This window comes from Lithobates pipiens, unplaced genomic scaffold, assembly GCF_037356315.1.
Source record: "Lithobates pipiens isolate NorthernLeopardFrog02 unplaced genomic scaffold, aLitPip1_a1.2 Scaffold_19, whole genome shotgun sequence".
NCBI classification, from domain to species: domain Eukaryota; kingdom Metazoa; phylum Chordata; class Amphibia; order Anura; family Ranidae; genus Lithobates; species Lithobates pipiens.
In genome coordinates this window covers 40,053,133-40,071,664 of record NW_027507764.1, presented here as the reverse complement: position 1 = coordinate 40,071,664, position 18,532 = coordinate 40,053,133, and the positions used below count along the sequence as shown (strand labels likewise).

Sequence of the window (18,532 nt, the reverse complement as noted above, 5' to 3'; positions counted from 1 at the left end):
CCATCTTGGGTATGGGAATCAGGAAGTGGAGCCTTTCGGCTTCATTTCCTGGTTCCCTACTGCGCATGGGCGAGTCACGCTGCACAATAAGGATGGACCCGCTGCCTCTGGGATCCGTGTGTTTCCCAGCAGGCAGCGGGGGACTTTCAGAAAGGGGCGTAATCTACGCCCCTTTCCGCAGAGCGCTATCCCCGAAGTGGGTGCAGATACCTGTACTGTACAGGTATCTGCACCCCCCTCCCCCCTGAAAGGTGCCAATTGTGGCGCCGGAGGGGGGGAGGGTTTCAATGAGCGGAAGGCCCACTTTAGGGTGGACCTCCGCTTTAAGGTTAAGAAAAAAAAAAAAGAAAAAAAAAAGAAAGCACTGTTCTGCACCAAAAATGCACCAAACACACACTGGAATGCATCAAAAACACTAATGCAGAAAAGCACCTGGAACGCATCTAGACTTAAAAATGCTGCAAATACAGAAAAATATCTGTTGACCTGCCTAAAATCCAGTGTGCTCATGTTTGAGCTGTTGAGCACTGCTGCACTTAACTTCCAAGCAGTGCTGTTGGCCCAACCCAATTCACCTTTGTGGACTACAGCGCACTCTCCTCTATGCTATGGAGACGGTGAGAGGGGGAAGTGTTCTGTACTTCACAGAAGACACACTTTGTCAGGGCTCAGTTCTGACTCACTAATTTGTACAGCTAAGCTTCAGCTACTGAGCTCTTCAAACATCAGGCTGTTTTCAATAAAGCAGTTAAACATAAAACTGGAAAACAGCTGAAAAGCAGCCTAGAGAGCCATACTAATAAACACCTAATAAAGTTTGTTCTGCAGACTCTCTCATAGTGGAGTCCAGTGTTCTTTATTTCTGCCCAAAAAATTGTATTCTGGGAGAATTGAGTACTTACCTGGCACACGCTGTAATGTTCAAAGAGGGAGAGAAAGCCAATATCACTGCGGCTAGAGACCCCCTTTAGGACAGTGGTGTTCCCATTCCCAGAATCAAGCTCCATGATGTCATTGAAGACGTTGGACACAGCTCTACCTCCCAGGATGAGATTCACAAGCTCCTGTGATTAAATGATAAAGCAGACAACCCAATTATTAAAAAGAACTGAAAAGAGATCAATAACATGCCCACAGTTTCTATGGCACAGAGATTGCCAGGTGAGCAGAAATACCGTTCTGTTGTGATCTTGGTAAACGTAGCATAAGAAGAAGGAACCTCACCTCCCCCCCAGGGAACTATGGGAAGAATTCTTCACCCCGTATATATGCAAATCATTTATATGATGCAATTCATCTTCCATTCTGACTGCACCATTAAAGGTAATGTATAGTGGTTTAGTACATCTTTTCTTTTATTATGCCCAAGATTGACATGCAAATATTGTTTTTCTTTAGAAAAACATTAAACATTGCATATTAATACTATGCTGTCTTCTATATGGCCAGCAAGGGGAGCTCTAGTCTCCTTATCAGACATTCAGCTGATTCAGCTTTCAGCTGTGCTGCAACGCAGGCAAGGAGAGCTACTGTGCAGAATAATAAGGGGCTAAGTGGTCAGCACTTCCGCTTAGCAGCACTAGGGTCGTCGGTTTGAATTCCAACCATGACACTACCTGCCTGGAGTTTGCATGCTCTCCCTGTGCCTGCGTGGGTTTCCTCCGGGTACTCTGGTTTCCTCCCACCCTCAAAAGACATGCTGATAGGTTAACTGGCTTCTGTCTAAAATGGCCCCTAGTATGTGAGTTATGCCTCTTTTCCACTGAGCGGATCGGTACGCTATTTTGAGCGTTTCCATTATGAAAGCGGCCCATACCACTGAACCATACTGCACCATTCAGGGTCCTACTTCAGATGCAGGGCCATAGAAAATGGTACAGTACCGTTAGGGCGGAGCTACTGGCATCACACAATACATTCCACTGATTGGCAGAAAAAAACGTCAATGCTCCCGTCAAAGGCATTGTTTCTAAACCCTGTATGGCCCCTAGTGGTCCGACTTGCAGTGGAAACACTCACCTGAATAGGCCAGACCATTCTAACCCTTCCAAACTGTACCGAGCCGAACCGTTCCGCTCAGTGGAAACGCTCAGTGGAAACGAGGCATTAGGGGGCCTCAGACTGTGGGCCCCTTCAGGACAGGAACTGATGTGAATGTACAATATGTATGTAAAGTGCTGTGTGAACTGATGGCGCTATACAAGTACCTGTAATACATAATACAGCAGGTGTGGGGGGGGGGCTAGAATGCAGTGGGTTCTAGTACTAGGCAATGCATTACAGGTACAGTAAAACCTCGTATTGCGAGTAACACAATGCAATCTTTTTTTTTTTTTTTTTCTGATGCTGTTTACGAGCGTTGTCTCAAAAGACGAGAAGGATTTAAGCCTCTGGAGTGTGCAGCACCGCATTGGGCCAGAGATGCGCTGACGCTCAGAGCCACTCCTTTCCCGAGTGGTCTCCATGCTTCTCCAAGTGTTTCCGAGTGTCTCTGGTGCCCCTCCCACCTCTGGACACATGCGGTACTGCATAGACAAGCAGTGGCTGTGGAACAAATTATCTAAGTTTACATTGATTCCTATGGGGAAAATTGCTTTGATATACAAGTGCTTTGGATTACAAACATTCTTCTAAAACGTATATTGCTGGTAATCCAAGGTATTACTGTACTGTAAAAGGAGTGATCTCCTGCTATATAGTCCCAGCCCGGGCATCATGAGGTGCAGCACAGGATGTAAAGCTTACAAGCCCCACTAAACAGTAATGCCTGGGTGTCAGTTATTAGGCCACTGACATCAGTGTAGGGGAAGTCTTATCGGCCCACTAATAACAATGCTAGGAAGGTTATTTAAAAGAGAAGTATGGGATTTGTTTTGTTCCCCCCCCCCCCCAAGAATCATACTTACCTAGGTAGACGCAGCATCGCTCCAATGCTGCATCTGTCCCCCACTGGCTCTAACAGATCGATCAATCATCACCGATCGCTCGGTTGTCAGAGCTTCCTAAGCAGAAAGCTAGTAAAAGTCAGTCTTTGGCTCTCTGCTCTGACCCCCCACCCCTCTATGGAGCACTGGACAGTGAAGGGGACGGGAGCGGATGCCTGGCACTCAGCGGCCGGTTCAGGCATGTGGGTGGATCTCTACTCTCTAGCATATGGTCGTGATCTCTCCCGAGTCTGTGATGTCAGTCAACAGGGGGCTTCAGCCCGCTGTCTGCTGAAAACGAATCACAGGGCTTCAGAATGAACTGCACTCCTGTGATCCACAGAAGTACAGTCAAACAAGCTGTGGCTGTGCTTCTCCTTTAATTACCCCAATAATCACCAATGTAGGGTCGGTTTCTTCTATTAATCACTGATCCAGGGGTATTTATTACTCTGACTGACCTCGGACACCAATGCCTTATTTTACTGTCACTGACAACTGAAAGCGGGGTTCCACCCTAAAGTGGAACCTCCGCTGATCGGAACCCTCCCCCCCTCCGGTGTCACAATTGGCACCTTTCAGGGGGGAGGGGGGTGGAGATACCTGTCAAAGACAGGTATTTACACCCACTTCCGGGCATAGACTCCCGCGGGAGTCTACGCCATTTCCTGTCCTGCCGCGCTGTCTGCTGGGACACACACGGGCCTCAGAGACAGCGCGGAGATTTCCTATTGCGCGGCGCGACTCGCGCATGCGCAGTAGGGAACCGGTAAGTGAAGCCGATTCGCTTCACTTCCTGATTCCCTCACCTAGAATGGTGATGGCAGCAGCCGAGAGCCGAGCGATCCATCGGCCTCGGCTGCCGGCATCGCTGGAACCCGGGACAGGTGAGTGTCCATTTATTAAAAGTCAGCAGCTGTAGTATTTATAGCTGCTGGCTTTTAATATTTTTTTTTTTTTGGTGGAATCCCTCTTGAAGTAGGGTTATGTTTTACTTCCAATGATGTGGGGCAGTTATTGCAGTTATTGCTCCCACTGACACAGGGGTACATTTTTTTTTACTTCAACCATTGACACCATGGTCCTGTATTTTGTAAACCCATTGACCACTAATGTAGGGCACATTATCTCCCGCTGTCCTATGACAGGGCATTTTTATTTATGCCTACAGACCACAGTCTGACCCCCAAACTGTGTGATGGACAGGGACCTGGCCCTTTATTTAAAAAAAAAGTTTGAGAACCCCCAGGTCTAGTGTGTATGTAGCACCGAGGTTCATGCCACCAAATGGACCTTCTTGTGTCAGCCTAGCATTTAAGGACATAGAAAACGATGCTCTGTCTGCAGTCTCTGCTTGTAAAAATGAAACAAGACTCGTTGTGTATTTCATGGCAGTGATGCCTCTGAATGACTTACTTGTGTACAATAAGCATGAGCACCAATTAGGCAGTTGGTGGGAACGTCAAAGTCTCTCTGGACCCTGTGAACAAGAAGGCAAATCCAGTGTAAGTAGAAGTGTGCTGGTAAAAATAAGAAGGTCTGCAGTGAGAATCGGTGAAAAGAACGAGTGATGGTGAAGTTACAGTGTGTTTAAGCCAACAACTGTTATAAATCCGGCAATGCCTTTCTCTTGTGTCTATCTAATGATGGTGAACACAAAACACTGTCCATAGAAAAATGCTTCACACAGTATTAGTGTACATGTATTAGTGTAATGTTGAGAAATGGCATCTACTTACAGATCAATAGATCTCGAGAAGACCGAAGACACTGTAAGCAGGATGCAACCAAACGGCCCACGTTCAAACTAAAATTTAAGGGAAAGTAAAGTATATTGTAAGTGATCACATATGTCGGGTTATTATTTCAGCCCATTTATTTTAAAGATGATCTCTGAGCATCAAGTGCTCCCCATCCTCTCTTTGCCCCCCCTGTCAACTTATTGCCATATTAGACTACATTACATACCTTTTACTTACCTTAAAGAGGAAGTAAACCCTGATGGGTTTACGTCCTCTTTCATTCCCTGCAAAGGCAAAGCATAATGGACTACTAGGCATCGCATAGTAGTCCATTATGTGTCACTTACCTGACACAGGAGCCAGCGAAGTCACCGCTGTCCCCTGTAGTCCGGAGCCTCCATCTTCTTGGTGGGGTCTCGCAGCTCCGCCGCTGTCATCATTCGGCGAAGCCGCGATGACGTCACTCCCGTGCATACGCACGGGAGCCGACATGCGCGGCAGCTCCGTCATTGAGAATGCCGCGCTCAGTGCCTGTTTTCGGGCAAATATCTCCTAAACCATATAGGTTTAGGAGATATTTCTTGGACCTACAGGTAAGTCTTAATCTAGGCTTACCTGTAGGTCAAAGTGGTTTGTAAGGGTTTACAACCACTTTAATCAGTGGTCAAGTGACACTCCAGGTCCCATATTTTCTACCTTCTTAGACCGCAGAGTGGATGGGTCCTTGTCAGGGCCGTCTTTAATATTGATTGGACCCTGGGCAAATTTTTTCTTGCCCCCCCACCCCCCATGCAATTTCCCTCTCCACCTGCTCGACATACAATAAATAGCAGCTAGACTTAAAATCAGTTTTCTGTATCAGATCAGGCAGCAATTGCGATTGGTTGCCAGTGGTTACAGCATATCATTACTGCTTATTGACTGGTTGCTAGAGGTTGCAGCACACAATATAGATCACCAATTAGTTGCTAGAGGTTACAGCACATCATCTCCTCACTGCAGGGGAGCATGATATACATAGGAATGCCGTCTTTATTTACATATCATTGCCGCCAGCCACAGCTATTTACTTAGTAATGTCGCCGCCATTTATATATGAATGTCGGTTATTTACATGTAAACACAGGGTCTGCAGGTGAGTCATCTGTACACAACAATAGGGCAGAGCTGGGCAGCATAAGTACCAGCACTTCACATTGAGATATCGGGACACGGCACAGGAATGAAATTTCAAGGGACAAGGGAATTTAAACCTGGATAGTTGGCAAGTATGAGGCAGCTGTTTTGGGCCCCACAACAATGACAGGGCCCAGGGCAGCTGCCCCTTTTGCCCTGCCTTAAAGACAGCCCTGGTCCTTGTTTGGAAGTAATTGTCTGGGTGCCTTGGACACTTCCTACTGGCTGTCCACCGGTGGGGTTGTCAAGACCAGGATATGAACCTATGACCTCTGCTGTGTCTGGCGGTGGCTCTCCTTGCTGAGCCACCTGAGATGCTGGACAGCATCCTATCTGATCCTCTGGGCTTTTTGGTCTTGTGTCCTGTTTATGGTGAGCCTTGAACTCCTTGCTCCTCCCATGAACTTCCTGATTTAAGCCATGTCTGTTCACTTCTAGTTTGCTAGATTATTCTACTCTCTCTGGCCGATATCTTGCTCCATACATACCTGCAGCTGTCCTCATCTCCACTACCACCCGTTACTGACTTTTGACTTGTTCCTCCACTACTCTTCAACTTGATCCCAACCTACAACCACTTGGTTACCAACCTTTGGCTTGTTTACGGACTATGCTTCTGCTTGACCCCTACTGGACCCAGGCTTGCTCACCTCCTGGTGGGGCGATCCTGAGGCCTGTGACCTGGTGCTAACACGCAGCAAAACCCATATCCACCATCAGGAGCTCTGGTGAATACCAGGTAGTGCTTAGACCCAGCACCTCGGGTAAACCCGCCATATCCACCAGGGTGACCTGCTTCTTTACTTATTCTGCTGGCCAGTGTGAGCCTCTCTACTGCTGTAGCTACTGGTCTCTCAACTTGACTATGGCAGGGGAAGCCTGCACATAGTGAAGGTGAGGAAACCAGGTCTGTATGGTCTACTGGAGATTAAGTAGAAGGTGTATTGACAATAAAGTCTTATCAGCATCTGTGAGAAGCTTGCAGTTTACTTCGAGGAACGTCTCTGAAGCTGAGATGAGTCAAGATGAGTGTCCACCCAGGGTTGGGTAGAGCATAGGTATGGGGAAAGGGTTTTGTGTATGATTTCTTGACAAGGCTTTATATGGACATCCACTCATATGCTGCATGCTTCTTTATAGTATTGGCTTAGCCCTTGTACACACGGTCGGAGATTTTGCCAACCAAATCCGTCGGATTTTGGCCCGTCGGATTTAGTCCGACGGATTGTGTCCGAAACTGTTGCATACACACGGTCGGGCCAAGTTGGCGAAAAATCCGATCTTTCAGAACGTGATGACGTAATTTCGTTACGATGGGACTACATTCAGGCTAGTAGCCAATAGCTTTGATGTAGGAATTTGATCTGAGCATGCGTGGCACTTGGTCCGATGAAAATGCTCTACACATGATCGGATTAGGTCCGTCCGGCCCAGTTGGTCGGGAAATATTTCCAACATGTTGGAAAATTGGGTCGGACGGAGATTCGGACGGAATCAGTCCGATGCATACCACACACAGTCGGATTATCTGACGACACGGTCCGATAAGACTCATTCCGACAGATGTGTACAAGGGCTAACACAGTGTTGACCCAAAGTAAAAAGAAATATTTATTTTATAAAAAAAAAATAAAAAAAAATATTTCCATATGTACTGATACCAGAGCATACGCGGTCTATCCAAAAAGGCGATCACATTGTGAAAGTAAAAAAAAAAATAAAAAAAAAAAGGCTACATAAGATGTTTACCTGATTAATATTTTGTTGAAGGAAAGTTAAAAGATCTTCATATTTTTTAAAGCTGTATAAGATGAGCTGAAATACAAGACAGAATACAAAGGGTTAAAACACTGCCAAAAAATGTTGACTAATCTACAATCCTTGGACCCAATTTTGGATTAATACAATGTAATTGGTGCTTTCATTCTGATATACGCACCTTATATCATTCTTACATAGACTTACATTAAAAGTGGTTGTAAACCCTTACAACCAACTTTGACCTACAGGTAAGCCTAGATTAAGGCTTACCTGTAGGTCCAAGAAATATCTCCTAAACCTACACGGTTTAGGAGATATTTACCCGAAGACAGGCACCGCTGTCTACAACGCATGCGCCCATAGACAGCGGCGCGTAGGCGCACTGGGTAAGCCACAGATCACGGCGATATGCCGCGAGTGTCGGCTCCCGTGCGCATGCGCGGGAGTGACGACATCGCGGCTCCAGCGAATCACAGCGCCGGAGCCACGAGACCCGGAAGTCGCTCCGGGATCCATGGCAGCGGCGAACATGAAGACGGAGGACCGCTTTGGGGGCTTCGTTCTCAGGTAAGTCATTATGCCTTTGCCTTACAGGGTGTGTTTAAAAAAAAAAAAGTTTGCCTTTACTTCCTCTTTAATTGGTATTAGTTGTGCTAATGGGCATTCTGTTTTCTGAGGAGTTTCTTATTTATCATTACTCATTACTATTATTTCTTATTATTATTCATATATAGGTCAATTTCTGTTCAGAAATTATTTTATACACACTCTACAGATATATACACTCACCGGACACTTTATCACGTACACCTGTTCAATTTCTTGGTAACACAAATTGCTGATCACACGGCAGCAACTCAATGCATTTAGGCACCTAGACGTGGTGAAGACGACTTGCTGAAGTTAAAACCGAGCATCAGAATGGGGAAGAAAGGGGATTTAGGTGACTTTGAACGTGGCATGGTTGTTGGTGCCAGACGGGCCGGTCTGAGTATTTCAAAAACTGGGATTTTCACACACACACAACCATCTCTCAGGTTTACAGAGAATGGTCCGAAAAAAGAGAAAATATCCAGTGAGCGGCAGTTGTGTGGAGGAAAATGCCTTATTGATGTCAGAGGTGAATGGGAAGACTGGTTGGAAATTATAGAAAAGCAACAGTAACTCAAAAAACATGCAGATTCCCATCTCTGAGCGCACAACACATTGAACCTTGAAGCAGATCTGCTACAGCAGCAGAAGACCATATCGGGTGCCACTCCTGTCAGCTAAGAACAGGAAACTGAGGCTACAAATGGCACAGGATCACAAAAATTGGACAATAGAAGATTGGAAAAATGTTTCCTGGTCTGATGAGTCTGGATTTCAGCTGCGACATTCAGATGGTCGGGTCAGAATTTGGTGTAAACAACATGAAAGCATGGATCCATCCTGCCTTGTATCACCGGTTCAGGCTGGTGCTGGTGGTGTAATGGTGGGGGTGATATTTTCTTGGCACACTTTGGGTTCCTTAGTACAATTGAGCATCATTTAAACACCACTGACTACCTGAGTATTGTTGCTGACCATGTCCATCCCTTTATGACTACAGTGTCCCCATCTTCTCATTGCTCCTTCCAGCAGGATAATGTCACCATGTCACAAAGCTCCAATCATCTCACCGCTGGACAATGAGGTCACTGTACTCCAATGGCCTCCACACTCACCACATCTCATCCAATAGAGTGCCTTTGGGATGTGGTGGAACAGGAGATTGGCATCATGGATGTGCAGCCAACAAATCTGCAGCAGCTGCGTGATGTTATCATGTCACTATGGAGCAAAATCTTGAAAAAAAATTTCCATCACCTTGTTGTATCTATGCCACGAAGAATGAAGGCAAAAGGGGGTCCAACCAGTACTAGCAAGGTGTACCTAATAAAGTGTCCGGTGAGTGTATATGAGAAACTAAGCACAGGGTGATTAGTATTTTTGCCTGGAGAGATACTTAAACATACATCTCACATTGGTATATACATTATAAATTTGTCTTACACTTTCTAGGATTCCATCAGCTTTATATTTCCCAGCTGGAGTGAACTGCTGCCTTCCGGATGACCTTCAATGATAAGCAAAGCACAATATCAGAAACTCTTAGAGCTTAAAGTGGTTGTAAAGTCAGTGAGCGCAATCACCGACATCCCCTCTGTTATAACAAGCAATACATCACAGTGTTTGTGTTTTTTTTAAATGAAGCTAAATACCTAATTTCTCAGCCTCGCTGTGTGGTCACGTGACCTCCCGTCGCTCTCCATCCCTGATCTAAGGACTACAGCGGGAGATTCCCCTCTGATGTCAGCCCGGAGGTCATGTGACCGTACAGTGGCGCTAAGAAATAAGGTATTTAGCTTCATTAAAAAAAAAAAAACACACAGACACTGCAGTGCATAGCTTGTTATAACAGAGGGGATGTCAGTAATTTTGCTCACTAATTTTACAGCCACAGAAATAGCAGCAGGAGGAGGGGCAGGGAGGAGATCGGCTCACACATTAGGAACTGACAGGCAGGGAGGGAGGGGGAGAGACTCTAAACACAGCAGGATGATGGAGGCACGTAAACTGACCACGGCATCATGGATCAGAAGCCATGATTACTGTGGTCAGTACACATAGGAGGACACATGGAACAGGCAGGATCAACCAGGTATTTTACAGCATAGAGAGGGACAAATGACACTGCACAAGCACTATGCAGTTTATCCTGTTTTTTTTTCCCCCCCACTAAAAGCAAAGTAACAAAGAAGGTGATTATTTACATTACACTGAGCAGATAGATACATAGCTATGGATTTTCGGTTTATCCAGCTTTAACCGGTTCCCGACCAGCGCACGACGATGTACGTCGACAGAATGGCACGGGCAGGCATATTGGCGTACAGGTACGTCCAAATATTCAATGCCGACCTGCCATCGGGAGCGCGCCGCCGCGCTGGTCGGGACCCCCGTGAGTCCGGTCGCGGGTCCCGCGGACTCAATCGCCGCGGGCATACCCGCGATCGTCTCACGGGACGGCTGAATGGAGGAAATGCCGTATAAACAGCATTTCTCCATTCTGCCTAGCAACTAGTGACGCTGATCTCTGCTCCATGTGATTGGAGCAGAGATCAGTGTTCACTAAATGAAAGCCCAACCCCCCCACAGTTAGTAACACGCCCCTAGGAACACTTAACCCCTACACTGCCACCCCCTGGTTAACCCCTTCACTGCCAGTGTCATTTACACAGGAATCACTGCATTTATATAGCAGTGATTACTGTATAAATGACAATGGTCCCAAAAATGTGTCAAAAATGTCCGATGGGTCCCCCACAATGTCGCAGTCACAATAAAAATCGCTGATCGCCGCCATTACTAGTAAAAAAAAAAATAATAAAAAATTATTAATAAAAATGCTATAAAACTATCCCTATTTTGTAGACGCTATAACTTTTGCGCAAACCAATCAATAAACGCTTATTGCGATTTTTTTTACCAAAAATATGTAGAAGAATACGTATCGGCCTAAACTGAGGGAAAAAAATGTTTTTTTATAAATTTTTGGGGGATATTTATTATAACAAAAAGTAAAAAATAATGTGTTTTTTTCAAAATTGTCGCTCTATTTTTGTTTATAGCGCGAAAAATAAAAACCGCAGAGGTGATCAAATACCACCAAAAGAAAGCTCTATTTGTGGGGAAAAAAAAGGACGTCAATTTTGTTTGGGAGCCACGTCGCACGGCCGCGCAATTGTCAGTTAAAGCGACGCAGTGCCGAATCGCAAAAAGTGGTCTGGTCTTTGACCAGCAAAATGGTCCGGTCTGTAAGTGGTTAAAGGAACATGAACTTTTTTTTTTTTTTTTTTTTTTTTTTAGGGTTACAAGCGCTTCAATACAACAAAATAAAATTTAAATGTGCTGTATAAAAAAGGGAAAGTACAATCATTTAAAAAAAAAAAATTCCCACTAAAAGTACGGTAACAAAGAAAGTGATTATTTACATTAAGCTGAGATAGACAGAATCTGTCAGTATAGCTATGGATTTTCTGTTCCTGACCTGCTTTGCCTTTAATGAAAATACATGCATCCAAAAGAAAAGCAGGACAGGTATGCATGGCACATACACATGCACTCTTGGCTGCTGCAAGTGGTTGAGTAGTTTAGCAAAAAATACAGGGCAGGGCTGACACCATTCAGTCCACCAAAACAATGTTGTGTTGTCAGCACACAATAAGGCTACTTTCACACTGGGGCGGTGAGGGCGTCAGCGTATCGTCATTGCAAGGGGTGCCTTTTGGCCGCTAACGGGGCACTTTTAACTCCCCACCAGGAGCCGAAGAAAGGAAAATAGCGCCCGTGTAGTGCCGCTGCCGAAACGCTTTGCTGGCGCATCAGCAGTGCTGCCTATTCAATTCAATGGGCAGAGGAGGCGGAGGAGCGATGTATACACCGCTTCCCTAAAAGCCCCAAAGATGCTGCTTGCAGGACTTTTTCAAACATCCTGCAAGCGCACCGCTCCAGTGTGAAAGCACTCAGGCTTTCACACTGGAGTGACAGGAGAGGCGCTATTTTTAGCGCTAAAAGCGCCTGTAAAGCGCCTCAGTGTGAAACTGGACTTAGGATTAAAAGAGTAGTAAGGACTTTTTTTTGTTTTTTTTACAAAGTTCTACTCACTTAGGTGGATGCAGTATTGATCCGCTGCTGCATCTGTCCCCCTACCAGCTCTGCAGTTAGAACTGAACAATCAAACACTGCTGATCGCTCAGTTATCCCCCTCTCACCTCAGAGCATGAGGAGGGACCTTCGGCCTCCAGCTCTCTGCCCCTCCAGGGCTCACTGGAGAGCTGGGCTGTGGAGGGGGAGGGAACGGCTGGGCTCAGGCTCTTGGCAGATCATTGAGTGGCTGAGTCAGGTGCTGGTCCAGGCTGCTGGGTGGATCCTGACCATATGGTTGGGATCTTTTCAGAGACTGGACCGTCTTCAGTGACGTCAACCTGCTGTTGGCTGAAACCACGTCACAGAGGTGCAGAATGAACGGCACTCCAGTGATCCATAGGAGAAGCATAGCCAAAAAAAGCTTTGGCTATACTTCTTTTTTAAGGGCTGAGTGCATTGCTGACAGATCAATAGGTATTTGTATGAACTTACAGGGTCCTCAAAGACATACAACATGTATTGAAGAGATGCACTGTATGTATGTATGTATGTATGTATGTATGCATGCATGTATGCATGTATGTATGTATGTATTTGACACACTTGTACAGTAAATGGGTATCCGTTTGACGTACTTACAGAGAGACAACTGCTTGCTTACAGTCTCCAGCGCGCCATAAGATGTCAGCGACGGCTCTGTACAGGCAGCTTGTTCGAACGGTGTCCGAAGGACGCAGTGCCCGCCTAGAAACAGAAACGCAGTGCCATCAAAACAAACTGCACCCAGCTGGGCGCTGGGAATCATAAGATTTGCTGAAATTAAATAAACGATTAACCAATTCCTGCCCATGGTACGTCATATGATGTCTGGACTTTGGTGATATCTGAATGGTGGGTGCAGCTGCAGGCATCACCCAGGCATCATCCATCATCTTCTTCAGCCGGCAATTCTGTGCACCATAAGCCCTTTTACACACGGTCAGAGATTCCGACTACCAAATCCGTCAGAGTAATTCCGACAGATTAATTCCGGAAGAGGTCCGGAAGTGGTGTTGCATACACGCGGTCGGACGAAGTTGTCGGAAAATCCGATTGTACATAACGTGATGACGTTATTTCGTTACGACGGGACTACGTTCAGGCTAGTAGCCAATAGCTTTGGTCTAGGAATTTGATCTGAGCATGCGTGGCACCTTGTCCATCGGAGTAGGCTACACATGATCGGAGTATGTCCGATAGAAGCATTTTGTCGGAAAATTTTACCGGCAAGTTGGAAAAGTTGGTCCGTCGGAATATCAGTCCAATGCAGACCACACACAGTCGGAATATCCGACAAAACAGTCCGATAGGAAACATTCCGTAGGAATCTCCGACCGTGTGTACAAGGGCTTAGTATTCGTACATTTGGATCAATTCGAACATCCGAATAGCAGAAAGAAACAAAATACGAAAACTCCGAAATTACAAATAAGCAAAGTAACAAACACACGAAAATACGAGCTTATGAACGGACAAACTTACGAAAATAGGAAACTCCGAAAAAGTAAAAGAACTAAAATTACATCTATAACGAATGATTTACATTTCCTATTTTCAATTCTTTGTTCATATCGTATGTTGGTATTTTCCGGCAAGTTGGAAAACTTGGTCCGTCGGATATTCCGACGGAAACAGTCCGATGCAGACCGCACACAGTCGGGAATATCTGACAAAACGGTCCGATTCCGTGCGCACAAGGGCTTAGAGCGATCATAGAGGCAGTCCAGCCGCTTGATCGTTCTAACAGGCGGTGGGAAGGGGCGTTCCTCTCCGGTGCTTTTACCGGCTCGCCCCGTGCGATCGGCAAACTCGGAGAATGAATCGGTTCGCTGGAAGTTGAACATAGAGATTTCTGGTGACTAGATGGTCCCCACTCTTCTCTATGACCCTCGGAGAGCCCGGGCGCAACGTTAGGACATCAAGTCCGGGGCGGCGGATGTAAATAATGCCGGGGGACGCGGCTGGAAAGGCCGAGAGAGTTTATTTTACTTTTTTGATCTCAGCCTTTCCAGCCTGAAGGAGAGATGTGGGATCTTATAGACCCCACATCTCTCCATAAAGAGGACCCGTCACGGGCTATTCCTATTACAAGGGATGTTTACATTCCTTGTAATAGGAATAAAAGTGATAAAAAATTAAAAAAAATTTAAGAGAAAAGTGTAAAGTAAAAAAAAAAAAAAAAAAAAAATGAAAAAAATGAAAGCACCCCCGTCCCCCGCACAAAGAAGCGAAAGCATATGCAAGTCGCGCCCACATATGTAAACAGCGTTCAAACCACATATATGCGAGATATCACCATGTGCGTTAGAGCAAGAGCAACAATTCTAGCTCAAGACCTCCTCTGTAACGCTAATCTGTAAAAAGTTTGGCGCAATTTTAAAGCGTGACATGTGAGGTGTCCATTTACTCGGCGTAACATCATCTTTCACATTATACAAAAAAAAATTGGGCAAGTTTACGGTTTTGTTTTAATTCATGAAACTGTTGATACCCAACATGTCACGCTTCAAAATTGCGCCCTCTCGTGAAATGGCGACAAACTTTTAACCTTAAAAATCTCCACAGGCGACGCTTAAAAACGTCACATACATACACACACACACACACACACACCAGTAAAGTTAGCCCAATTTTTTTATATTATAAAATATATAATATAATATATATTATAATGTGAAAGATGATGTTATGCCAAGTAAATAGATACCTAACATGTCACACTTTAAAATGGCACACACGCTCGTGGAATGGCGGCAAACTTCGGTACTTAAAAATCTCCGTAGGTGACGGTTAAAAAATTTTTTGTACAGGTTGCCCGTTTTGAGTTACAGAGGAGGTCTAGCGCTAGAATTATTGCTCTCGCTCTAACGATATCAGTGACACCTCACATGTGTGGTTTGAACACCGTTTTCATACGTGGGCGCTACTCACATATGCGTTTGATTCTGCCTGCGAGCTCGTCGGGACGAGGCGCTTTAAATTACATTTTTTTTTCCTTAAATTTACTTTATTTTGACACTGTTCTTTTCAAAAAAAAATAAATCGGGTCACTTTTATTTCTATTACAAGCTTGTAATAAGAAAAAAAAAAAAAAAAAATAAGAAAAAAGCATGACAGGACCTCTTAAATATGAGATCTGGGGGTCAAAAATACCTCACATCTCATATTTACACTAAAATGCAATAAAAAAAAAAATAAAATAAAAAATTTAAAAAGAGCTATGGGCGGAGGTGATGTTTGAGTGTTGCATCCACCATTTCTATTTCTATGGAGCCGAGTGGGGGTTATCTTCCCCTTATTCGGCAGCCAGCCAAACAGGGGAGAGGAATGCGATGTCTCCACCGCTACCGGCAGAGCCCCTCCCGCCCCCAATAAAATTGATCTTGTGACGAATCCGATGCAGAGACCACTTTTACCTGAAAGTGGACCGCCCACTAAAGAAGAGGATACTGGTGTTATGGCAGCTATCCATACGGTATTCCTCTTCAAACAGCTGACATATAACGATGGCGGGCGGTCCATAAGTGGTTAAAATAACAAACATGTTATACTTCCCTGCTCTGTGTAATAGTTTTGTACAGAGAACACCGGATCCTCCTCTTCTTGGGCCTCCCACTGTCTTTCCTGGCTCCTCCTCCCCCCCCCCCCGTTGAGTGCCCCACAGCAAGCTGCTTGCTCTAGGGGCACTCGTGCGTGCTCGCTCCAGAGCCTTCTATGTCTGTCTGCGAGACACACAGAGCTGGGCTTCGGCCCCGCCCCCTCCTCACTGGCTGTAATTGACAGCAGCAGGAGCCAATAGCTCCCGCTGTTGTATCTCAAACCATTGAGCGGAGAGATCTGGGAGAGCGTCTGCTCTAATACACAACGCTGGATCAGGATCGGCTTAGGTAAGTATTGGAGTCAAAACATGAATTCCTCAGATTGGGACTTTAAACCGCGCCACAAACAGTCTGATGGTAAAAAAAAAAAATATTCAAAATGCATTACACATTAATAATATATAGCAACATGAACATGGATAAGTATTAAAGAGGAAGTAAACCCTGATGAGTTTACTTCCTCTTTCATTCCCTGCAAAGGTAAAGCATAATGGACTACTGTGCATCGCATAGTAGCCCATTATGTGTCACTTACCTGACACAGGAGCCAGCGAAGTCACCGCTGTCCCCTGTAGTCCGCCGCATCCATCTTTTCGGTGGGGTCTCGCAACTCCACCGCTGTCATTCGGCGGAGCCGCTATGACGTCACTCCCCCACATGCGCACGGGAGCTGACACGCGTGGCAGCTCCGTTGTTGGAAATGCCGCGCTCAGTGCGCCTGCACGCTGCTGTCTACAGCGCATGCGCCGTAGACAGCGGTGCCTGTCTTTTGGCAAATATCTCCTAAACCATGTAGGTTTAGGAGATATTTCTTGGACCTACAGGTAAGCCTTAATCTAGGCCTTACCTGTAGGTCAAAGTGGTTTGTAAGGGTTTACAACCACTTTAAGGAGGGGGGAGCTGCACACTGAAGTTTTTTTTACCTTCATGCATAGAACGCCTTTAGAACCACTTTAATTATCAAGCATTATTTACTGTTTATTTTGAAATATACAATGATTTCCCTTATTTGTCCCTTACCTGATATCAGAATCTCTCCCAAACAGAAGGTTCTGTAACAAACAAGCCTGAACCGCAGCCAAAACTCCGCAGGGCCCCCCCTGAAACAGAGAAAGCACTTTATTTACACACAATGCACAGCCCTCTGTGAATGATCTATAATGTCGCTGTATCTAGTGCACATTACCAAGCTCCATACTTAAAATGATTGAAAAAAAAAAAAAAGCACAACTTATATTTAAAATAGCAAAAATGTTATACTCAAACCATTGAACAAAGCAGCTTTGATCCTCCTCTTCTTGTGTCCCCCCCCCCCCCCGCTGGTGTTCCTGGCTCCTCCCCCCTGCAGAGTACCCCCACAGCAAGCCGCTTGCTATGGGAGCACTTGTGCTGGCTCGCTCCTGTCTCCATTGAAACACAGAGTGCGTCTGGTCCCCACCCCCCTCTCTCTCCTCACTGGCTGTCATTGACAGTAGCAGGAGCCAATGGCTCCCTACTACTACCTCTCTTGTCAGTGAGGAGACAGAGAGCCAAAAGAGTCACTGCTCCTGTGCACATTGCTGGATCGAGATTGCGCTCAGGTGAGTATGGTGGAGTGGTTTTGGTGGGTGGGGGGTGGGGGGCTGAATGCAGAAGGTTTAACTTAAAGCGGTACTTCAGCCATTTTTTCATCTTTCCATCTATTAAAGTGGTTGTATAGTCTATTTTTAACCACTTCAGCCCCGGACCATTTTGCTGGCCCAAAGACCAGGCCCCTTTTTGCGATTCAGCACTGCGTCGCTTTAACTGACAATTGCGCGGTCGTGCAACGTGGCTCCCAAACAAAATTGATGTCCTTTTTTTTCCCCACAAATAGAGCTTTCTTTTGGTGGTATTTGATCACCTCTGCGGTTTTTCTTTTTTGCATTATAAACAAAAATAGAGCGACAATTTTGAAAAAAAAAACGCATTATTTTTTACTTTTTGTTATAATAAATATCCCCCAAAAATATATAAAAAAAACATTTTTTTCCCTCAGTTTAGGCCGATACGTATTCTTCTACATATTACTGGTAAAAAAAAAAAAATATCTCAATAAGCATTTATTGATTGGTTTGCGCAAAAGTTATAGCGTTTACAAAATAGGGGATAGTTTTATGCCATTTTTATTAATAATTTTTTTTTTTTTACTAGTAATGGCCGCAATCAGCGATTTTTATTGTGACTGCGACATTATTGCGGACACATTGGACATTTTTGACACATTTTTGGGACCATTGTCATTTATACAGCAATCAGTGCTGTATAAATGCAGTGATTCCTGTGCAAATGACATTGGCAGTGAAAGGGTTAACCAGGGGGTGGCAGTGTAGGGGTTAAGTGTTCCTAGGGGTGTGTTACTAACTGTTGGGGGCTGGGTTTTCATTTAGTGAACACTGATCTCTGTTCCAATCACATGGAGCAGAGATCAGCGTCACTAGTTGCTAGGCAGAACAGGGAGATGCTGTTTACAATGGCATCTCTCCGTTCAGCCACCCCGTGAGACGATCGCGGGGATGCCCGCGGCGATTGAGTCCGCGGGACCCGTGACCAGACTCACGGAGGTCCCGACCAGCACGCGAGCGTGCTGCCGGCGGTGCAC

General features: G+C 45.4%; 1 protein-coding gene across 2 annotated transcripts in view; it reads right to left on the bottom strand.

Annotated features, from left to right (window-relative positions):
* MINDY4 (MINDY lysine 48 deubiquitinase 4) overlaps positions 1-18,532 on the bottom strand; it is a 99,867-nt gene that overhangs the window by 25,426 nt on the left and 55,909 nt on the right. For both annotated transcript variants that reach the window (XM_077490667.1, XM_077490668.1), the window contains exons 9-15: positions 16,933-17,012; positions 12,914-13,018; positions 9,638-9,701; positions 7,592-7,657; positions 4,664-4,731; positions 4,341-4,404; positions 903-1,064 (exon numbers count right to left, since the gene is read on the bottom strand). In XM_077490667.1, the coding sequence (XP_077346793.1) occupies positions 903-1,064; positions 4,341-4,404; positions 4,664-4,731; positions 7,592-7,657; positions 9,638-9,701; positions 12,914-13,018; positions 16,933-17,012 (609 nt within the window). The remainder of the gene's footprint in view (positions 1-902; positions 1,065-4,340; positions 4,405-4,663; positions 4,732-7,591; positions 7,658-9,637; positions 9,702-12,913; positions 13,019-16,932; positions 17,013-18,532) is intronic.